General features: G+C 43.2%; 2 protein-coding genes across 2 annotated transcripts in view; one reads left to right on the top strand and one right to left on the bottom strand.

Moving 5' to 3' along the window:
• fads6 (fatty acid desaturase 6) overlaps positions 1-24,011 on the bottom strand; it is a 35,685-nt gene that overhangs the window by 9,702 nt on the left and 1,972 nt on the right. Inside the window, exons 2-5 of the mRNA XM_015962211.3 lie at positions 22,293-22,456; positions 21,856-22,036; positions 21,553-21,740; positions 2,216-2,361 (exon numbers count right to left, since the gene is read on the bottom strand). Of these exons, the coding sequence (XP_015817697.2) occupies positions 2,305-2,361; positions 21,553-21,740; positions 21,856-22,036; positions 22,293-22,456 (590 nt within the window). The 3' untranslated portion in view covers positions 2,216-2,304. The remainder of the gene's footprint in view (positions 1-2,215; positions 2,362-21,552; positions 21,741-21,855; positions 22,037-22,292; positions 22,457-24,011) is intronic.
• LOC107387310 (very long chain fatty acid elongase 6) lies at positions 2,298-15,964 on the top strand. Its single transcript, XM_015962210.3, has 4 exons — positions 2,298-2,456; positions 4,118-4,249; positions 7,468-7,619; positions 12,167-15,964. The coding sequence occupies exons 1-4, from the start codon at positions 2,374-2,376 to the stop codon at positions 12,595-12,597; spliced, it is 798 nt and encodes a 265-aa protein (XP_015817696.1). The 5' UTR covers positions 2,298-2,373; the 3' UTR covers positions 12,598-15,964.

Raw genomic sequence — 24,011 nt, 5'->3', positions numbered from 1 at the left:
GTCTTTTTGGCCTGTGGGACTCCAGAGGCAGCTGACGGGTGATGGCAGTCCAAGCGGAACACAGCTCGGGTGGTCGCCAAGGCAAAAACCCAGGCTTGGGAGGAGTTCGGTGAGACCATGGAGCAAGACTTCCGTACGGCTTCGATGAGATTCTGGTCCACCATCTGATGCCTCAGGGGGGAAAGCAGTGCACTACCAACACTATCTATAGTGGGGATGGTGTGCTGCTGACCTCTACTCAGGACGTTGTGGATAGGTGGGCAGAATACTTTGAAGGCCTCCTCAATCCCACCGACACATCTTCCAGTGAGGAAGCTGAGTCTGGGGACTTTGGGTTGGCCTCTCAAATCTCTGGTGCTGAAGTCACTGAGGTGGTTAAAAAGCTCCTCTGTGGCAAGGCTCCAGGGGTTGATGAGATCCGCCCGGAGTTCCTTAAGGCTCTGGATGTTGTGGGGCTGTGTTGGCTGACGCAGCTCTGCAATATCGTGTGGACATCGGGGGCAGTCCCACTGGACTGGCAGGCCGGGGTGGTGGTCCCCTTATTTAAAAAGGGGGACCTTAGGGTGTGCTCCAACTACAGGGGGATCACACTCCTTAGCCTTCCTGGTAAGGTCTATTCAGGGGTCCTGGAGAGGAGGGTCCGTCGGATTGTTGAACCTCAGATTCGGGAGGAGTAATGTGGTTTTCGTCCTGGCCGTGGAACACTGGACCAGTTCTATACCCTTAGGGGGGTCCTGGAGGGTGCGTGGGAATTTGCACGTGTTTTATGGATTTGGAGAAGGCGTTTGACCGCATCCCTCGGGGGACCCTGTGGGGGTACTCCGGGAGTATGGGGTACCAGACCCTCTTATACGGGCTTTTAGGTCCCTGTATGACTGGTATCAGAGCTTGGTCGGCATTGCCGGCAGTAAGACGGGCTCGTTCCCAGTGAGAGTTGGACTCCACCAAGGCTGCCCTTTGTCACCGATTCTGTTCATAACCTTTATGGACAGAATTTCTAGGCGCAGCCAAGGTGTGGAGGGCATCTGTTTTTGTGGCCCAAGGATCAGGTCTCTACTTTTTGCAAATGATGTGGTCTTGTTGGTTTCATCAGAACGTGATCTTCAGCTTTCGCTGGAGCGGTCTGCAGCCGAGTGTGAAGCAGCTGGGATGAGAATCAGCTCCTCTAAATCTGAGACCATGGTCTTGATTCGGAAAAGGGTAGAATGGCTTTTTAAAGTCAGGGAGGAGGTCCTGCCCCAAGTGGAGGAGTTTAAGTATCTCGGGGTCTTGTTCACGAGTGAGGGAAAACTGGAGCGTGAGATCGATAGGCGGATTGGTGCTGCATCTGCAATTATGCGAGCATTGTACCGGTCTGTCGTGGTGAAGAGAGAGCTGAGTCAGAAGGCGAAGCTCTCGATTTACCAGTCAATCTACGTTCCTGCCCTCACCTATGGTCATGAGCTTTGAGTAGTGACCGAAAGAACGAGGTCACGGTTACAAGTGGCCGAAATGAGTTTTCTCCGAAGAGTGGCAGGGCTCTCCCTTATAGATAAGGTGAGAAGCTCGGTCATTCGGGAGGGACTCGGAGTAGACCCGCTGCTCCTCCACATCGAGAGGAGCCAGTTGAGGTGGCTCGGGCATCTGAATGCCTCCTGGACGCCTCCCTGGTGAGGTTTTCTGGGCACGTCCAACCGGGAGGAGACCTAAAGGTAGACCCGGGACACGGAGGAGGGACCATGTCTCTCACCTGGCCAGGGAATGCCTTGGGATTCCCCCGGAGGAGCTGGCCCAAGTGGCTGGGGAGAGGGAAGTCTGGGCCTTAGGCTACTGCCCCCGCGACCCGACTCTGGATAAGGGGATGAAAATGGATGGATGGAATTAGGTTCTTTTTAGAGTCTAGATATATTCAGGATCTTTGCACACACACACACACACACACACACACACACACACACACACACACACACACACACACACACACACACACACACACACACACACACACACACACACACACACACACACACACACACACACACACGTAGTCTTTGTGCTTGTTTGATGTCTCTGTTACTTTTGTGTATGTTTGAGGTAATTTTACACACATGTCAGATTATTTTTCGGTGTTATTTTTTGCGAATTTTACAACAATGTGTTTGAAATTCTGGTTTCAGAAATATTTATGAAGCGTTCAGCTGATGAATCAGCCTTGCTTTATTTTGAAAGTCCATACCGGAATAGCACCGTTTCACTCTGGTTAGCTTGTTTGCTCTGAAGACCAGATCAGCAACCAGCGCACACGCTGCCGTCAAATCCTGTCGTTTATCTCAGTAGTTCAGCTGTTGTTCGTTTTTCTGCCTTAAAACCACCCGGAAGTTCCTGCGGGAGAAAATGAACCAGAGTGAGCTCAGCGGCTTTGTCTTCGAGCAGCAGTTTGACCAGAAACGAGCTCTAGAATGGATGCAGGAAAACTGGTGAGAAGATCTAAACAGAATAAGAAGAAATGAAATCACTGAAATGCACATAAATTAGCTGAGACACGCCGGTGTGCTCCGACTCAGAGACAGGGGCGGGAAGCGGGCTTTGCCTGGACTTTGTGTCCTGATGGAACACTTGCGGAAACAAACGATTCTGGTTAAATGAAGCTATCTACCATTCATGAAAACTAATGTAAACGCTGCGTTTAAGAGATGAGTTGCATCAGATCAGTTAGATCTACTATATACGTTAGGATGTCTCAGATGAAACTAATACATGATGTCACAGTTTCTGCTCCAGGACCGAACACTGTGTCCTTCAGTCTAGATGTGAAATGACCTCCCACGGTTAATTTATGTAAAGCTATTTTTATTTCCTATTTGTTTAGTCTAATGCAGCCGTGACATAGTTGGTACAAACTGTTCAATTTTAGAAAATACATAGAATAGAATAGACTTTATTGATCCCACAGTGGGGAAATTCACATAAGCAGAAACACCCACTTTGTTTTCCCAGTTTAGTATTATTTCCAACCAGTTGCATGGGATTATTTATTCAGAGGTATTCCTGTTAAGGTCTTCCCTTTGAACCCACTTCCTGCTTGTATCTGATCCAGGTGCTTTGCTCACATCTTGCTTGAGGATCAGATTTAGATTTTTTCTCCACAATGATTTCACAGGGAAACTCTTAAAGAGCAAGTCACCCCCAAATAAACTTTTTTTTGCTGATAAACTAAATAAACGAGTGTCTAATCGTGCTGCAGACACGTGTCGTCAATAATTCGGCACTTCAGTGCATCTTAGTTAAAATTTAAATATTCTGCCTAAAACTGGCAGTGTTGTGCCGTTGTCAGGTAAAAACTCTGCACTGTATTTTAATTTAAATCTGCCACCGCTATTGGCTAAGAGGTATGCTATGATGTAAACTGGTACATTATGATGTCACAATGCTGTCGTGAGCCTGAGTGTGTGTGTATTTGTTAGCAGCTCCGCCCTCTCGGTCTGCCAGGCAACGGCATGTGTTGCATTTTTCAAACATGAAGTGGGAGTGGAGTTAGACTCTGGTAGGGGGTGACTTGCTCTTTAATAACTCGGTCAGTAGAAGCTGCGAGTCAGTAGGAAACAACTTGTTAGTTTAATCTGAAACTATTAGTCAAATGTAACCAATCTAGGATGAATCAATGAGTTAATACATTCTCTATTTTATTGTTGACCTTCACAATGATGCATTTCACAGACTAAACCATCAAGACTTCATTGCCAGTGTAATATGTACTTTATAAATGGCCACTGTTCAATTTCAGGCTGTTCTGATTTGTCAGAAATTACAACAAGCCAAATAAATGCAAATGAAATGTAGTGAACTTTTGGACCTTTGTAGAATTATTCAGGTTTTGCTCACCTTCAAAGCTTTATTAATTATACACATTTAAAAAAAAAAGAATACAATTAGCTGAAGATGATGATTTAGTTTTCAAAACTACTCTGCCACCTTCAGGTGAAACATTAGCATTAATTACAGCCTGGCATTTGTCTAAAATATCATGAAACCAGCTGCTATTATTACTTCATAGCACATTCGTGCTACTTGGCACACTCACTTTGAATTCTATATTGTAAAATATTACATTTTTCAAGTGTTTTTATTTGTTTTGCAGGAGCAAGTCATTTATGTTCTGTGGCCTGTACGCTACGCTCGTGTTCGCTGGTCAGTACTTCATGAGGGAAAGGCCCAAACTGAACCTGCGTTGGCCGTTAGCGCTGTGGTCGCTCAGCCTCGCCATCTTCAGGTCAGTCGCACATAATCTGCAAAAACACATTTACACCCTTCTTTGGTGAATGTTTCTGTTTTTATGTTCTAGGAGCGCGCTGTAGCTCTGTTGCCTCGCAGCAAGAAGGTTGCAGGTTCAATACCTGGCTGCAGCCTTTCCATGTAGAGTTAGCATGGTCTGCTTTGCATGGATCGGTTTCCTCCCACAGACCAAAAACATTCATGTTAGGTTACTGATAACTAACACTGTCATCGTAGGGATGGGTACCGAATTTGGTACTTTTTAAGGTACCGACCGAGCACCGATTCACTTCGTTTCAAACGGTGCCTCGTTTCGGTACCCGTCCTTCATAACGAGAACTTGCCAAGACAGCTGCGCATGCGCAAGAGCGTTCTGTCGTCGCTCGCTGTGAGCCAGTTGTAAACAGAGCAGCATGGTAGAAAGAACGCACGCTAAAGCTTGGGTCCACTTCACTAAATGTGATGGGTAACTGGGTGATGATGAAACCAGCGACAGACAACGATCTAAGTGAGACATCCTCATCTTAATCTGCTCCGGTAGGTAAATAAAATGTTTAAGATAACGTTACCTTGATATGTTAGCTTCCGTTTCGCTAATGATGTGTTCGCTTTCTCCTCGGAACTCAGAATTTCCGATTCGAAGAACATGAACGCGCTCTAAAGTTTGGCTTCACTTTACTAAATGCGACGGGTGATTGGGTGAAGATGAAACCAGCGACAACGTTTTAAGTGTGAGGCATCATCGTTTAAATCTGCTCCAGCAGCTAAATAATCTGTTAAAGATAACGTTAGCTTGATATGTTAGCTTACATTGCTACCATTGTTATCAGCTAATGGTGCGTTCGCTTTCTCCTCGGAAATTCTAACTTCCCAGTAGGAAAAATCAAATGAAAAAAGACGGCAAAAGGAATGAAGATACACAGTAAATTTAGTTCACAGTAAAGATGTTTGCTTCAGTTTAATTATCAGCTTATAAAACTACAAGGACGATGTTAAAATACAAACAGTTGAATGTTATTTATCGTGATATTTATCAAATATTGTTATATATTGAGAAAAATATATATTTAATTATAAAAGAGAATTAAAATAATAAACACTCAAAAGTATCGAAAATTGGTACCGTTAAGTACCGGTATCGATTCGTAGGTACCGGGAATTAGTACCGAATCGATTCAAATGTCAAAGGTACCCATCCCTAGGTGTAAGTGAGTGTACGACTAATGACCTGTCCAGGGTGTTCCACACCTCTTATTCAGTGAGAAACAATTTGTTATTATTTTGGGCTTAAATTTATTTTCCATCTTTAGAGTAACAAAAAGAAAGGTTACATAACCAATATAAAAATGCAAGTAAGGTCTCGTAACTGTGGTTCTCTCGATAAGTTTTATTGACCTCATTGAAGAATTAGATCTTTTATGGTTTAGTTAAGGTTTAAAAGCTCTGTTTAAATGATAAATAAACACTGTACACACTGGATCCAAATGCATCAGTAACAAGAGTTCTTCTCCATAATTTGTTGGCAATGACAGAGGTCAAACATTTCCTGTAGATCTAAATAAGATTTTCACTCACTGTTGCTGTAATTTTGGCCCATTCCTCCATGCAGATCTCCTCTAGAGCAGTGATGTTTTTGGGCTGTCGCTGGACAACACGGACTTTTAACTCCCTCCAAAGATTTTCTAAGGCGTTGAGAACTGAAGACTGGCTAGGCCACTCCAGGACCTTGAAAGGTTTCATATGAAGCCACCCCTTTGTTACCTGGGCGGTGTGTTTGGGATTATGGTCGTGATGAAAGACCCAATCATGTTCCATCTTCAATGCCCTTCCTGATAGAAGGAGGTTTTCACTCAAAGTCCGAGAATACTTGGCCCCAGTCATTCTTTCCTTGCACGGATCAGTCGTCCTGGTCCCTTAGCAGAAACAACAGCCCCAAAGCATGATGTAGCCACTCTTGTGCTTTACAGTAGGTTTGGTGCTCTTTGGGTGCAAATCGGCATTCTTTCTCCTCCAAACACGACGAGTAGCATTCTTACCAAAAAGTTCTATTTTGGTTTCATCTGACCATATTTTGGTGATCTTCTTAGTCCCTACACCCCCAGCAGGTCCCTGAGGTCCAGTGACCAGAGCCTACTTGTTGTGTAGCGCACCAGGCGAAAGACCAAAGGTGGCAGATCATTTGCTGCTGTGGCCCCCAGACTCTGCAACTCTCTCCCCCTGAGCCTGAGATCAGTGGACTCAGTGGTCTCCTTTAAAAAGCAGCGGAAACTCACATGTTCAAGCTGGTTTTGGTGTGACCTTCATCACCACCCTCTCCTTATTCTGTTCTTATTCCGCCTTGCCCAGGATCCACTGATTTCCCTTTTTCCTAATCATTTTCTCTCTCCCTTTCCTCACATTTTTTTAAAATCACAATTTGTATTTTTTCTCATTTTAAATATATTTGTAATAATTTATATAAAATCTTTTTTTATTCTTTAATTTTTGTTTTTGTTTTTTGTGAAGCGCCTCGTTATTTACCTTGAGAGGTGCTATAATAGATTGTTTTCTTTCTTTTTTTCTTATGACATTGTCCCAATCCTCTTCTGGATCATCCATATGCTCTTTAGCAAACTTCAGACAGGCCTGCACATGTACTGGCTTAAGCAGGGGGGCACATCTGCCACTGCAGGATTTGAGTCCCTGGTGGCGTATGTGTTACTGATGGTCGCCTTTGTAACTCTGGTCCCAGCTCTCTGCAGGTCATTCACTAACCCCCCCCCCCCGAGTGAGAGAACAGGCACAATTGGAGGCTGACTAAATATGTTTTCCCTGCTGACTGCTGAACAGGAGTTGAATAAAATCCCTCATTAGCATGTTGGTATGCCCCTTCATCCCACAAAGTCATCAGTATTATCTGACAAACATTTCATGCTTTCTTTTTTTATTTCAAAATAAAATGACAAGAATCATTTACAGAAAACAAAATAATAAAAATACATCACATTTTTAACAGAATGATCTTTAAATAAATCAATAGGTGTTTTTACTGAAGCTGATTAAACGGTTTAAGCTTTTAAAATGGAAGGATGTTTACATTTCCTTTCTAGGTACCTGTCTGGGTCCTAGTGGGAGTATTACTAGGAGCACCTCAAAAGGTTAGGGACAGCAGGAGTCCAAGCTTAAACCAAGTGTGAATCTCTACCACTCTTCTGTATTTGTGTGTTTACTCTTCAGTATCATTGGAGCCTTCAGGACCGGAGTTTACATGCTGCACGTTTTCTCAAACCGAGGCTTCCAGCAGACGGTTTGTGACAACTATTTCTTCAGAGCTCCTGTCACGAAGTTCTGGGCGTACGCCTTTACAATCAGCAAGGTCCCTGAGCTGGGTAAGACCTCTTTTATTAGACCTTTAATAACCAGTTGTGATAGCTGTAGGATGGGGGGGGAATCCTGGTCCATAGACGGCTGGTAGCCAGCATGTTTTAGTTGTTTCCCTGTTTCAACACACCTGATTTTAATCAGCAGGTGATTAACACCCTTCTGCAGAGCTCAATGAGCAGCTGAACAGGTGATTGAACCACTGAATCAGGAGGGTTGGAGCAGAGAAACAACTAAAACATGCTGGTTAGTGGCCCTCGAGGACCAGGGTTCCCCAACCCTGCTCTAGGATAAAATATGTTTCCCATAGAAGAAGAAGAAGAAGAAAATATCATTTCTATAGTGCCTCTCAAGATAAAAATCACGAGGCGCTTCACAAAAACAAAAAATGTAAAAATATAAAAAAGCATTTAGAAAATGTTTAAAAATATATTTAAAATGGGCAAAAAAATAGACAATTGTGATAAAAAAATGTTAATAAAGAGAGAGAGTGAATAGGAAAGAGGGAAATCAGTGGATCCTGAGGAAGGTGGAATAGGTGGGGAGAGCAGAATAAAGAGAGTGGTGAAGAAGGTCATACAACAGCCAGCTTGAACCAGTGAGTCTTCAGCTGCTTTTTAAAGGAGACCACTGAGTCCACTGATCTCAGGCTCAGGGGGAGAGAGCTCCAGAGTCTGGGGGCCACAGCAGCAAATGATCTGCCACCTTTGGTCTTTAGCCTGGTGCTGCACAACCAGTAGGCTTTGGTCACTGGACCTCAGGGACCTGCTGGGGGTGTAGGGACTAAGAAGATCACCAATGTAAGATGGTGCTTGTCCATGTAAGGCCCTATAGACCAGAACCAGGATCTTGAAATGAACCCTGAAGTTGACTGGCAGCCAGTGAAGCTAGAGGAGAAGCGGGGTGATGTGGGTGTGTTTGGAGGACTTGGTTAGAAGCCGAGCACAGGCATTCTGAACCACCTGTAGACGGTCCAGGGAGGTTCTGCTCAGACACGTGAAAAGAGAGTTACAGTAGTCTAAGCGTGAGGAGATGAAGGTGTGGAGAACTGTCTCAAGTTCAGAGCGGGACAGAATGGGACTCAGCTTAGCAATGTTCCTGAGATGGAAGAAGGAAGAGCGAACAAGAGAACTGACATGAGAATCCAGGGTGATAGCTGGGTCAAAGGTCACACCAAGATTCCTGACAGAAGGTTTGGTGTGAGAAGTAAGCTGACCAAGCGAGTCTCTGACTTTGGGAACCAGCTTGTCTGGGGCACAGATGAGGATCTCAGTCTTATCTTCATTCAGCTATAGAAAGCTCCCAGCCATCCAGGTTTTGATAGAGTCTAAGCAGGTGTGGAACAGCTGCAGCTTAGACATCTCATGGGGCTTAAAGGAGATGTACAGTTGGATGTCGTCTGCATAAAGATGGTAGGAGATTCCTTTGAAGGAGCTCAGGATGTGCTGAAGAGGAAGCAGATAGAGGAGGAAGAGCAGAGGCCCCAGCACAGAACCTTGTGGGACACCATGGGTAAGGGAGTTGGTGGAGGACCTAAACTTGGAGACGGCCACAGAAAAGGAGCGCTCAGAGAGATGAGAGGAGAACCACTCCAGAGCAGATCCTGATAGGCCTACCCAGTCTCTCAGCCTCTCCAGTAGCAGGTGATGGTCAACAGTGTCAAAGGCTGCAGTCAGGTCCAGCAGGACCAGAACAGAACAGTCCCCTGCATCAGCGTGAGTCAGAAGGTCATTAGAGACCCTAAGAAGAGCTGTTTCAGTAGAATGAGCTCTACGAAAACCTGACTGGAAGCTATCATAGATGTTATGTTCATCAAGAGCAGCTGTGAGTTGTTTAGCCACAACCTTTTCCAAGATCTTGGAAATGAACGGAAGTTTAGAGATGGTCTGAAGCTGCTATGGAGAGAGGGGTCAAGACTCGGTTCTTTAAGAAGTGGGTGGATTACAGCGTTCTTAAAGTAAGCAAAACCATAGAAGATTTGATCAAGACAGACAGCATCAGATAAATCCAAAATGGTACACAAGACCAGTAGTGTCATTAGGAAACTAAACAGCATTATTATAGTCAGACAAAACCATCTCTGTGAGGAAAGCCTTATCAGATCTTGAGGAAAAGTTCTACAAAAAGGGCCGTACACATAGCTGTTAGTTTCATGAGGATTTCTCCCTGATTCTCCAAAGTCTCTTAGCTATTCCACACAACCCCTTTCTAGGAAAATCTAACTTTCCTTCCTAGTGTCTGAAGACTCCATGACTAAACTTTCTAATCTAGGATAAAGTACGATGGGACGTTGAATAAGCTGATCTTAACAATGTTGTAATTACGGGAGGGTGAGGCTTTTATTTTGACGAGCTCTTATATGCTAGATGAGGATGTCATGTTTTTCTGAACTTTTTCTACAACCAACTCAGTGATCATTATCTGAAGAGCTGCATCGCTGGAGTACAGTTATGTAGCACAGGAATCTATTCTCCAGCTTTCTGTGGGTCAGATGGTGCTGAGTGCTCTACGGAAGGTAAATGCTGACGGGGCAAGAAATTTCCATTAGTGAACGAGAACTCCAGGGAGGAAGAAAAGACTCCCCTCCCAGCTGGTCGGACTGCTGCTCCACTGCATGCTAAAGGGCTTTCCAACCTTCAGTCTGCTGTTTCATACAGATGATGGAGTTTCACTGGTTTATTATCCTCTCTCTCTCTCTCTCTCTCTCTCTCTCTCTCTCTCTCTCTCTCTCTCTCTCTCTCTCTGTCTCTCTCTGTCTCTCTCTCTCTCTCTCTCTCTCTCTCTCTCTCTCTCTCTGTCTCTCTCTCTCTCTCTCTGTCTCTCTCTCTCTCTCTCTCTCTCTCTCTCTCTCTCTGTCTCTCTCTCTCTGTCTCTCTCTCTCTCTCTCTCTCTCTCTCTGTCTCTCTCTCTGTCTCTCTCTCTCTCTCTCTCTCTCTCTCTCTCTCTCTCTCTGTTACCAAGTTCTTAGCCTCTAATGTTTGTAAATGCACTCTACCAGAGTTAGTTTGTTTATTTTGGTCAATCAATTCAATAGTTTTGATTAATTCAGACGTGGGAAAAATGTTATACTTGTGAAATGCTAAGTGGGAGAAATTTTAAAAGAAGCATCTACAATCATTTATAATTACCCATACAAATGCTGGCTGGCTTATTCAAGCATGTATTTCAGGTTTATGTTTTGATCCTTAATCAACCGCACAAGATTTTGTTTTAATGTTTAATTCTCTGAAATATTACAAAGATACATATTGCTCCAAGTCAGCATCAATCAGTATTTTACATTGGAGGCTTTAAACTGTACCGGTCACCTGCAAGAAAACGTTTTTCCACAGAAACGGTCAAAAGTGATCTGAGCAAAGTCTAAATATGGCTCTGCAATGGAAAAGGGGCTGAAAGAATACAATGGATCAGAACTTAGAAATGTAAACCTTAACAGGACATAGAATAGACTTTATTGATCTCACAGTGGGGAAATTCACTTGTTACAGCAGCACCAACACTTAGGAGGATAATCTGAATGATAATAACAAAGGTACATGTATTTATACACATAGGTGGTAATCTAGTATTATAACCTTCGAACGCTAAAAGCCACGAATAAAAATGAAAAAACTTGGGTTCCAACGACACATACATACTATGTAAATCCAGTATTGAACACATACTGAATGTTGCATTGGTGTTATTGTGTACCAGGATAGTACCAGTACAGCTTAAGCCTGGTTTATGCTTCTCCATCAGCTCTGCAAGGGACAGACACGCACGGATTGACGGAAGCGTTTTGCTCTCATACTTCTCCGTCTCCTGGAGAGTGTTGCAAAGCAATTCCCCGGCAGGACCACAGAGGGCGTAGCGCTGTTCTGTGGTATCCTGTCATGTATCCGGTCCAAGATCGTGTGTTTATATTGTGTTTTTTGTGTACATAAGAGACTTTTAACACGGACATATTTGTCTCTCATTCTCCTCCACCGCTTCATGCGCTCCCCACCTCTAAACCCACGTTTCCTGTCATTTCCGTCCACAAATAAAACGCTTGCTGCGCATCTTTTCACTCCTCCAGTCACGGGAGAATTAAACGTTCATATTTTTAGAGTTTTTTCGCGAGGTATTCTTCAAGCTTCCCCGTGTCTGCCGCTGGTTATCCTCGGCTCTCTTTGCAATGGCGGCGCTGTAAACAACAGCGGCGTCCTGACCAATCACAAGCTTGCGTAATCCGTCTCGACTGACGGATGTTTAGAAAAGAGAGCTCGACTCCGTCCGTCCTTGCGGATCTCTCCGGCAGGCCCGCAAGGACGGATAATGGCCTTGCGTGTCTCCGCACTGACGCAGACGGAGAAGCATAAATCAGGCTTTAAACTGAGGAGGGGATGAATGACCTAGGGTTGTGTTCTGTTTGCTTCTGGGATGTCTCAGTCTGCCTCTGGAGCTGTCCATGGTCTCCACAGTAGGATGCAGTGGGTGGGAGGGGTTTTCCAAGGTGGAGGTCATCTTCAACATGGCCTCCACATGAAGCTCTGGGTCTGGTAGATGACCTCTTCATCTCCGTCTCTCACAGGAGACACCCTGTTCATCGTCCTGAGGAAGCAGCGTCTCATCTTCCTCCACTGGTACCACCACATCACCGTGCTGCTCTACACCTGGTTCTCCTACAAGGACCAGGTGGCGGGCGGCGGCTGGTTCATGACCATGAACTACACAGTTCATGCCCTCATGTACACATACTACACTGCGCGTGCGGCCGGCGTGCGCGTGCCCCGGCCGTGCGCCATGATCATCACGGCCGCTCAGATCCTGCAGATGGCCATGGGTCTAACAGTTCTGGGCCTGGTGCACCACTGGATGCACGACGTGCACTGTCCCTCCAACGTGGATAACGTGGTGTGGGGCTCACTCATGTACCTCAGCTACCTGATTCTGTTTGCCTTGTTCTTCTATGACGCCTACCTCAAGCAGCCATCTGGAGACAAAAGAACCAAGGCAGAGTAGAGATGTTTCCCCTGACTGCTCAGGAAGTCTAAAAACGGTGGTACTTCAGTGGGTCTGGGGATTTGGAGGAGACCGACTCGGACTACATTTTAATTTGATTTCATGAGTGTTTTGATAATGAGAATTATCAACGATCTGTTTCACTCACTTCACCTAAAATATCTCCATGACTCTTTACTAAAAACATCAGGGCTAAATATTTGAAAAACGTTTAATGAACATTTCTGATTCAGATAATTATTATTGAGCATAACATCAATATGCATTTGATCAAAACAAAGAACAAATTCACATCTTATAGGATTTTAAAAGAATAAAAGAAGTAAAACCAGGTCAAAGAAGGAGGCACTATAAATATATAAAATATATTTAATGATTGTAAAAGCACAAACACACTAAAGAGCTCTAAATACTTTGTTGATGTGATTTTTTGCACAATTGAGAAGTGAAGGGTTAGAGTTACCTAGTAGTAATAAATAATGGAACCTGTGGAAGTGAAAAGCAAATATCAGAAATAATGAAACCATTTCTGGACATTTTATCCATCCACCATCTGGGAGTTAACCCAACCCTTCCTTTCAGCCGAGGGACGGTTGGTTTTAAACAGATGTGATCCTCCTGACCATGAGTTTTTGTTCGTTTTTGAACAAAAACACTCAAGTACAGCTACCCTTGGGCATTCGTTTTCATCTAACTTACAAGCTGCATCTAAAACCTTAGAATACATCTGCAAAAATGTGACCTCTTCTTCTTAGGTTCAGTAAAAGGTTCAGCGCTTTGGGCGTCCTGACAGGGTTGCGGAAGGCGCTTTATAAATAAAGCTTTGATTGATTGATTGAGTAAATGGGTAATGAGATAAATACTTTTTAATTGTACTTTTTTGTGTCAGAGCTACTGCACTTATTGTTTTCTTTGTGTCAGGATCTTACACTGGGGGAAATGGAGACCTCAGACTGATGCTAGAACACAAACATTACTCACTGTTTGGGTTCACACCATGTTTTTGGTGCATCTTACTCTAAAATGTACATGTGATAGTTGAATGTGTTGTTCATTTCCACCGCCTTAAAACCCTGAAGTATTTGTAGTCTAAACAGAGTGGTGACTTAAACCATGAGGAGTGACGTTGCGGACCTTAAAACTCCGGTTTTGTCTGTCCACACGCAGACACCCAAAACGGAGAAAACGCAGATCTTCACTTTGGCCGGAGTTTTTAAAAAGATCCGTTTTCGTGTGAAAAAACTCCGTTTTCGTGTGGATGACAGGCCAAAACGTAGAAAAATATCTACGTTTTGGCAGATCCCCGGCTACGTGTGGACGTGTGACCGTCTTCCATAGACTATCAAAGAGGATGCAGATGCATCATTTTTATAAATAAAGGACCTCTATCTGCTCTTGACTCAAAGAAAAGCCCAAGTCTAAATAGTCCAAAGTTGATGCCAAAGCCGTTTCAAATGAGTTGCTGCCATCTTTGTTGTTTTGCTTCTTCGCAGCTCTGGTGCTAATCCCTCCCACCAAACCAATAGAACGCCGTGATTGGCAAGACAGAACTGCTTGGGCTTGCTGAGTCTCCAATGGAGCCTGCTTAGACTGACCTGCAGAGCAAAATCCTTTTGCTTCTGTTATGGTTGTCTAGATTTCTAGACTAGACTTGGGGTGTCTAATGTAGCATACCAAAAGTCGGTGCCATTTCTGACCTGCTTTCCTATGCAAATTAGTAATGTTGTAAAGGCCACAAAGAAATGGTTTGTTCTGATAAAAGCTGGTTTAATATGTCATAATCCCAGAAAAATCACCCTAAATCTGCATCTCCTAACCCACTGCAGCATCGGCAATATATAAATGCTGGTCACGGTAATGCCAACCATAGAACAGCGCTAGCCTGAGCTACTGCTAATGCTAGCCCAACCTACCACTGATGTTCTAGTTGAAAGAGATGAAAATAACCAAGAATAATTTTGGAACACCCAACGTTCCAGGATGTATTGGGAATGTCCAGACTAGCTGAATGCCAGGTAGAGCCATAGCTTGCCTGTTGAGTTATCCAGATATGATACACAGCTGTACAGTTTCTAGCTTCAGGAAACGGTGTAGAGCCATTTGGGTAAACTGGCCTATCAGCACACAGCTCATGTAGTATTTATGTTCTGGCCAAGTGGGCGGGGCTAACCAATCATAGGCTTTTGTTATGTGGTTGTATTTAGCTAGGTATCAAGGCTCCTAGGCCATTGTAAGTCACCAAAAAGTTTCATTTTCTTTATAGAAGCCTAAAGAATATTTTCTGATTGTAAAAAGCTGTCCTAAAACCCCGCAAACCCTCCCGCTGTCCTATCGAGTGAATGGATCAGTAGAGTTGATGGTTTCTACCTTAGGCTCCATGGAGCAGGGGTGAGGTGATGCTCACTCCTCAAAAACTGGAAAAAAAATAATGTAAAAGTCCAAGTCCGACCCAGTCTTTGTCATTTTTTGAGCTGTTGTTTTGTTTATAAAAGGCACATGCCATACTAGACTACTTTCTCTTCAATTTCACCCATTCACACACTAATGGTAAAGAGCTACAATGTAGCCACAGCTGCCCTGGGACACACTGACAGAGGTGAGGCTGTCGAACTCCAGTCCTTCTGACCACCACCAGCAGGCATTAAGTGTCTTCCCCAAGGACACAACAGCAGCATTCTCTGCCAGGGTCCGTCCTACAACCCTCCGATTACTGGACAGCCCGCTCTCCCTCCTGAGCTACTGCTGTCCTTTACTCAGGAGGTAGAGCGGGTTACTGCAGGAGTGATCTCAGCTCCCACCAGGGTACTCTGCTGTTGAGTCCTTGGGCAAGACACTTCACTCAGCTTACTGGTGGTTAGAGATGATGCACAAGGCTGCCCCAACTCTGTCAGACTGCTCCAGTGCGTCTGTAGCTACGTAGTAGCTTCCCATCACCAGCAGCGTGTGAGTGCATGAATAATGGAAAGTGCATTGAGTGCTTTATAAATCAAATCCTTTATTCTTACATTCCTTTTTTCTAAATACTAGTTATGTTAAAGCAAAGGTGTGTGTTTGTATTGTTTGCATTATTCTGATCCGGCTAACGTAGTTGTAGATCAGAGCTGTTCTTTAGGGAGCAGGTGCAGGAAGTTGGGTGAGGTTTTTCTAAGTGATTGAAAGAATTAAAAAAAACTCCTTTTTCTGAAGTAGCTTTTTAGATCCTTTCCTCCAAGCACTCAGTAAAACCACATCCTGACTGAGAATTTACACCAGTACATGTGGAGTTGGTTTTTTTTATGTTCACATGTGAAAACATGAATGTGAAATCTAAGCTCTAATCAAAGGGAAGAATGGGCTTTTCATTTTGAATAAATTTGTTCTCAATTTGTGTGTTTTTGTGTCTTGTTTTTATTTAAAATTTTAGCATAACTAACTTCACACACTTGTAAATAACATCTGATGCTGCAACACTCTAGTGGTAAACAATTAGCAATTAGTCAAACAGGAAGTGATGTCCAATTCATTGCTTTTGTGGTTTTGTGTCTTTTGGAGCAACTTCCTGTATAAAATCAAATGATGAAAACCATGTCCCAGTTTAACTTTAGATTATTTCATCTGGGTACACCAAGTATACTTTTATATATATTTAAATGTATTTAAGCTGCGTGGCATGGTTTGAACATGGGAATGATAAATGTCATCCATCCATTCTCTTCCGCTCATCCAAGGTCAGGTTAAAACTAAATAAAATGTATAACTTTTATGAGAAAAGCTACTTGCAGCAAATATTGAAGACTTCATTTTAAAATGAGCTTTTTTTTGTTGTTTTTTTAAAACTGTAGATCTCTGATTATTTAGAAAAGGCTGTGCTATAGCAAACTGGTAATTTGACATTGACAGATTTCTGCATACATTAGAAGTGAAATTAAACCCTGATAATTGATGTTAGCATATTTCTGAAACCTTTTCCATGCTTCAACTCAAACATAATATTGTCATAATAAGCACACAAAGCCTTCACACAAGTAAAGAGATGTGGAAGAGACAGTCGCTACGTGAGCTACGACAAAAAAAAGTCTGATCACAGTAACAATACACAAACACGCCACTAGATGACAGTATCACTCCCATGCCTTATAATACATTTTTAGATAGAACAGCAGATCAAAGACCCAATCCCCCGATATATAGACGATTAGGACATCACCCTCATGGTAACTGTGGAATCCACAGTGTTGCTGGTAGACTTCCAACACTTAGCAATGACAGCCCTGGAAATGCTCACCTGGTCTGAACCCAACAAGCTGACAGATCAAAGATTGACTTTAAGGGGCAGGGGCTTTTCTGGTTGCAGTCTCCCTGGGGTCCCTGTGCTCTGGGGCAGCTCTTGGATCTCTGGGACGTGGAGGTCCCTCCATCTCCTACACATATTTGGGGCAGATGTGGCCCCTCACTCTCTACTGGATGCTCCTATAGAGAAACCTTAAGCGCGTGTACACACACAGGTACTCACATGGTGCTCTCATAAGTATGGACTTGGGCATTTTCAACACACGTCTTAAGGCTATGGTTGGCACTTAATGCACTGTGATTTATTATCGTATGATTGTTCAGAAAAACAATGTTGATTTTATATTTCTTCATCAAGTTGATGCAATGATAGCTTGCTCCTGCTGTATTGTTGTGTGTCCCTTTTCTGCAGGTCTAGAAGCAGACCCCTGTTCATCATAGATTTTTTATTTTCGTGCCCCCCCTTCTTTTTGTCTCTTCTTTTCTCTTCCACCTCTGTCTCTGTGTCCGGTCAAAATTACAAAGCATTCAAAAAACAACAATAAAGTTTTAAGTATCAGGTGTGGCATTAAAAGCAGAAGCTTTGATGCTCCATGCTTTCGTTCTTTTTTAAACACAGAAACAGTTTTGTTTACCTGTTTGTAGCTACAGTTTCGCCGACAGCTGCCGGCTTCTTCAGGCTGACGCTGATGGTGGCACGTCACTTCCTTCTCCGTTTATCTGCGGGCAGCAGAGGACGTTGTCGCCCTCTACTGCCCGCTCTCCCCTCTCCGACGATGCAGTCCCATGCGTGGTCCAGCGTGTAAACTCCGTCGTCCCTGTTCGTCTAAGAAACCACCTTCGCTTCTGTTTAAGATGCCGGGACGAAAACATCACACCCACAAGCCTACAGCTGAAAACATCGATCCGGACCAAGACAGCACAAAATATAATAGAAAGAGCACAGAGAGCACTGCTCAAGGAGAGGATAAGGAACGTCATAACCAAACAGAGGCGTGTGGAGGACGAACTGGAAAGAGGACACCTGGACTTGAAAAGGAATTACAAACTTGATAAACAAATGGAGGAACTAATTAAAGGACACATGATGGAAAAACAGGAACAAGAGTTCATAAAAGTAAAAGAAAGACACATAAAGAAGTTAAACAGACTCATAAACAAGAAAAAGAGGGGAGAAATACAAGGCAACTCCACACCAAACTCATGGGTATGTAACATTTCACAATACAAACTAACAGAAGCAGAAGAGAGCATATTAAAGAAAGGTTTAAACTTTGCAGTCACACCAAAAGAAATACCATATGATGAATTTATTGTAGCAACAGAACTAGCATGTCAACAGATCACAGATGAGGGAAAGAAAGCAGAACTCAGAAATAACATAGTTGGGATATTAAAAAACAGCCAAATTCAACACAGCAATAGTACAAAAGAAGAACAATCAGCCATGACAGCTTTATCCAAAAAATGAACAGATAATTATTCTACCGGCAGATAAAGGAAGAACCACAGTAGTTATGGACAGAGAAAAATATAAACAACAGATGAAACAGATGCTAGAGGACAAAAATACATATGAAATACTTAAAAAAGATCCAACAGAAAACATTAAGAAAAACATGAAAAAATTACTGAAGCCACTGCACGAAAAAGGCAAAATAACAGAAAAAATGTACAAACACTGGATTCCCACAGCAAACATAACACCAAGAATATATGGAACGCCAAAAATACATAAACAAAACACTCCACTTAGACCAATAGTTGACAGCATAGGTACACCAACATACAACATGGCAAAAGATATCAGCAGAATCATCAGCCCGTTATTAGGAAATACAGACCAACACTGCAAAAATAGCATAGAACTGGCAAAAGAACTAAAGGAAATTACAATAGAAGACAACGACATACTCATCTCACATGACGTCACATCTCTGTTCACAAAAACACCAACCCAAAAAACCATAGACATAGTAGTTAACAGAATCAGACAAGACAAAACTTTACAAAAAAGGACAAACCTCACAGCAGATGACATAGCACAACTGATAGGACTGGTAGCTAACTCCACTTACTTCACATACGACAACACAATATACAAACAACTGGAAGGCTTCGCCATGGGTAACCCGTTATCAGCCACCCTGTGCGAATTTTTCATGGAAAACCTAGAGCAAAAAGCCATAGCCACCGCCCCCCCAAACTGCAAAATAAAACTATGGAAACGCTACGTAGACGACATACTGGAAATCATACCAAAAGGTCAAACAGAAACACTAACACAACACTTAAACAATATTGACGACACGGGCAACATAAAATTCACTTATGAGTTAGAAACAGAAGGCAGCATAGCATTTATGGACATGAAAATCACCAGGCAGACCGACGGGACCCTAAACATAAACACATACAGGAAACCAACACACACAGACCAATATCTATTATAGACATCAGAACACCCCACCATACACAAAATGTCAGTAATCAGAACATTATATCACCGAGCAAACATAATAACAGAAGAGAGAGACCGTAAACAAGAGGACAAACACATACAACACGCTTTAAAGACCTGCACATACCCGACATGGGCAATAAACAAAGGAAAACAACAAACAAAAACAGAAAGCAAAGAACAACCCAAAAAAAGAACCAGAAACCCAGAAAGACAAGAACCAAAACCAGTGATAACCCTACCATACATCAGAGGCATAACGGAAAAAATAAGAGCAACAATGAAAAAACACAACATAAACACACCAACAAAGCCATACACAACAGTTAGAAACAGACTAGTACACCCAAAAGACAAAATATCAGCTGGACAAAAATGTGGAGTCATCTACGAAATCCCATGCAAAATATGCAATAAAACATGCATAGGAGAAACCGGACGCCAACTCAATACACGGACAATAGAACATAGAAAGGAGTGCGAGAAAGAGGCAAATCGTAAACACACAAGAGCAGCAAAAGAAGAAGCAGAAAGTACAATAAAAAAGTCAGCCGTAACAGATCACTGCATAAGAGAAAACCATATAATGGACTGGGACAACACACGGATCATAACCACCGAACAACAAAAATACAAAAGATGGATCAAGGAAGCAATCGAGATAAGGAGACGTGGATGTGGGACCATGAACAGGGACGACGGAGTTTACACGCTGGACCACGCATGGGACTGCATCGTCGGAGAGGGGAGAGCGGGCAGTAGAGGGCGACAACGTCCTCTGCTGCCCGCAGATAAACGGAGAAGGAAGTGACGCGACACCATCAGCATCAGCCTGAAGAAGCCGGCAGCTGTCGGCGAAACTGTAGCTACAAACAGGTAAACAAAACTGTTTCTGTGTTTAAAAAAAGAACGAAAGCATGGATTTACAAAGACACAGCAAGAACACACCTAAGATGTTTGATTCTCCACCTGAGAGTAAATCTTAAACAGAAGAGTGACAAAAAAATTCACCCCCCTCAGAGTTGTCATGAGTGTAAACTAGATAATTTAAACCAAAAACATGTTTTGGAACCAGGCTGTAAACATGTTTATTTCTGCTGTGAAATTGGTATTTTTAACATGGGAGTCAATGAGGATTTGCTCGCTTTGACACCAGCCCCCCAGCGGATGAGGGTGGAACTGCAATTTTTCTCACTTCCGTATTGGCTTCATTTTCAGACCCGAATTTTGGAGGCTTGGTAGTAACCGAAAGAATGAGATTGCAGAACAAAACTAGGTTTTTTTCCGCATTATATCTGGGCTCTCCTTTAGAGATAAGATGAGAAGCTCGGTCATCCAGGAGGAGCTCGGAGTAGACCCGCTGCTCCTTCACATCGAGAGGCACCAGTTGAGGTGGCTCAGGCATCTAGTAAGGATGCCTCCCTGGTGAAGTTTTCTGGACACGTCCAACTGGGAGGAGACTCAAAGGAAGATCCAGGATGGATCGCTGGAGGGACTGTGTCTCTGTGCTGGCCAGGGAGCGCCTTGGGATTCCCCCGGAGGAGCTGGCCCAAGTGGCTGGGGAGAGGAACGTCTGGGCCTAACCTGCTTAGGCTCCTACCCCCACGACCCGACCCTGGATAAGTGGATGGTAGTTGATGGATGGATGTTTTCAATTTCAGTGAAATGGGTTGAAATCATAACAGAATAATCATTAGTTGACAATTTTCCATATTTAGGTTGTTGTTTTGTTCATTTTAGTGAACTTTCATTTAACCAGGTAAAATCCTGGTTAATATACGCCAATTTGATTGTTTTAGAGATTGTTTTTATGTGAACTTTCATTGTATGAATTCAATTTATGTTTCAGCTGATTCTCTGACACAAATTAAGATTTTCCTCATTAAGAATTCTCTTCCTTGAAATGAAAAACACGTCTGCATATAAGACCTGATTCAGCCAGTAAACTGTTCTGAGTGTGTTCAACAGCTCAGACTCCTTCAGACCGGTTTGTCTTCACCCACCTTTGTCCAGCAGTCCGAGAGGCAGAATCATCACCGACCAAAATTATGAATTTAAAAACATACAGACATTATTTTCAGACATTTAATAAAAAATTTAACTATATAACTATAAAGTCAGACTTTTTGTTTTCTTTAACAGGTAAGAAGATATTTTAATGTAAAAGGAAAACCTGACATGGAGTTTTCTCACCTTGTTTTGTTCTGCAGAGATGGCATTCTTACCTGGAAGATATTGACATGGATGTATGGAACAGAGAACATGGCTCTGCATGCAAGCATGCAGAACAGGGCGCTGTGCATGGACCTGAACCCAGACACGTTGATGTGCAGCCAGAGCTGTGAATACAGACCCAGCCCAACCATCAGAACTGTCCTGATCACTAGAACCAACGCACGTCCTTTCAGATGAGCTGAAAACCAGTAAACACCAACATGAACATGAGACTCATCCCACCATGGAGACAGAGGAGGTGATTTCAGACTATGGTAGGTAATGTTTCTGAGTAAAGCATTTGCCCGTCTCACCGAAGGCCACGAGTGGTGTGATGACGGGAAGAGCCAGAGGAGCAATGAACAGGTAGATGATCCGAAGCAGCAAGGAAACCTTCCAGATGCTGGAGTCCCCCAGCCCAATCACATTAGTATGAGCGTGATGCATCTTAATGTGCCCGTGGACTCCAGCCTCAGCGGAGAATGAGCTGCAGACCTGAACAGTCCCAACAGATTTAAATGAAGTTTAAATCAGTTTACCTGAAACCTCACTGGAAGAAACGGGTTAGGGCAGCTTCTGTTTCTAGAACTTTTCTAATAAGTGAAATCAAATATTGTTTTGATTCACACATGTAGCTGTCAAAAACGAGTTCATCTTAAACAAATTACTCATCTGTTTCACTTTTATACTGTTACCTTTCAGTGATGACCAGATCCAGATCAACTTGCCCAGAAGGATCATGTTACCTCACCTCGATGAAGAAGGTGGTCCAAAACTTCCCCCAGACCTGTGATTCGCTCAACGCTCTGTGGCTCGCCAGATGTGTCCCTTTGACGGTGATGACAGCATGAGCTACTCCCAACATCACACCCAAAGAAAACCACAGTGGCTGAGAGGAACCCAGCTGCAGAAAGGCTGTTGGACAAATCAAAACCACTTTTTCAGACCCCAAACAACCTTCAACCAAGTTCTGAGAAGGTCAGCGTTCATGTGAGATGATTGATAAGGTCACACAGAGAAATGGGAATTAGAAGAGAGGCTCTACAGCTGTGGTGGCCTCATGGAGGGGGCCATCGTCTAGCACACTGCTGCTAACCACTAAAACATTCTCCCTCTCCTGATAATAATTTTTTTGCTTTCCTTGACGTTGGATGTGCTACTACTAGTTTATCCGTTTAATTATAGATCCACTAGGATAAATACAATAAAGTTTATCTCTCACCAAATAGAAAATTTACTAAGACATCACAATATAACTATAGACACACTACTTGTCTTTGTGTGTGTGTGTGTGTGTGTGTGTGTGTGTGTGTGTGTGTGTGTGTGTGTGTGTGTGTGTGCGTGCCTGCTCTGTCTTCTCGATCCCCAGTGAGTCGTGGAGGATGGCTGCTTATACTGAGCCAGGATTCTCTGGAGGTTTCTTCCTGTTAAAAGGGAGTTTTCCTCTCCACTGTCGCTTTATGCTTGCTTAGTATGAGGATTGCTGTATAGTCACTGACACTAGTCATTGACTTGATGCAATTTTCTGGGTTCCTTATACAGGAAACATTATTTCTGATTGGCTTAATGAACTGACCTGAATTGGAATGTTTTTCATGTGAAGTGCCTTGAGACGACTCTTGTCATGATTTGGCGCTTTATAAATGAACTTGAATTGAATTGGCTCTACAGCTGTTAGGGAGAATCAGTTCTGAACACACTGGGTTTTGGTTTAGAGCTGTTTGCTGCTCAGTCCAAACAGTTTTTCTAAATAAGTTCCAATCTTCAGCACTTTTCAGTCTGAACGTTTTCAGTCTGAACCGTTGAGTTTACCCACAGGGAGTGAGAGACACAGGTGGGTGGTCAGGGGTTATCAGGATTACCTTATTCAACCTTTAGTGGCTACCATAGTGATCTTAAAGAGCAAGTCACCCCCAATCAACTTTTTTTGCTTATAAACTAAATAAGCGAGTGTCTAATCGTGCTGTAGACACGTGTCGTCAATAATTTGGCACTTCAGTGCATCTTAGTTAAAATTTAAATATTCTGCCTAAAACTGTCAGTGTTGTGCCGTTGTCAGGTAAAAACTCTGCACTGTATTTGAATTTAAATCTGCCACCGCTGTTGGCTAAGAGGTATGCTATGATGTAAACTGGCACATTATGATGTCACATTGCTGTCGTGAGCCTGAGTGTGTGTGTATTTGTTAGCGGCTCCGCCCTCTCGGTCTGCCTGGCAACGACATTTGTTGCATTTTTCAAACATGAAGTGGGAGTGGAGTTAGACTCTGGTAGGGGGTGACTTGCTCTTTAATGAAACAATGTTGGTTACCATGGTGACCTTGATGAGCATCTAGTGGTTACCATGGTGACCCCGATGAGCTTCTAGTGATTACCATAGCAACCTTTAGAAAACACTGTTTGTTACCATGATCTTAATGAGCTTCTAGTGGTTACCATAGTGATCTTTAGGAAACACTGTTACCATAATG

This window comes from Nothobranchius furzeri, chromosome 16 (genome assembly GCF_043380555.1).
Source record: "Nothobranchius furzeri strain GRZ-AD chromosome 16, NfurGRZ-RIMD1, whole genome shotgun sequence".
Lineage (NCBI taxonomy): Eukaryota > Metazoa > Chordata > Actinopteri > Cyprinodontiformes > Nothobranchiidae > Nothobranchius > Nothobranchius furzeri.
The sequence above is the reverse complement of the archived record's forward strand: the minus strand, read 5'-3'. Positions and strand labels throughout refer to the sequence as shown.

Coding starts and splice junctions, on each gene's coding strand:
- LOC107387310 (XM_015962210.3), top strand. CDS start 2,374: ATGAACCAGAGTGAGCTCAGCGGCTTTGTCTTCGAGCAGCAGTTTGAC. Junction 2,457..4,117: donor GAATGGATGCAGGAAAACTG/GTGAGAAGATCT, acceptor TTTGTTTTGCAG/GAGCAAGTCATTTATGTTCT. Junction 4,250..7,467: donor CTCAGCCTCGCCATCTTCAG/GTCAGTCGCACA, acceptor TTTACTCTTCAG/TATCATTGGAGCCTTCAGGA.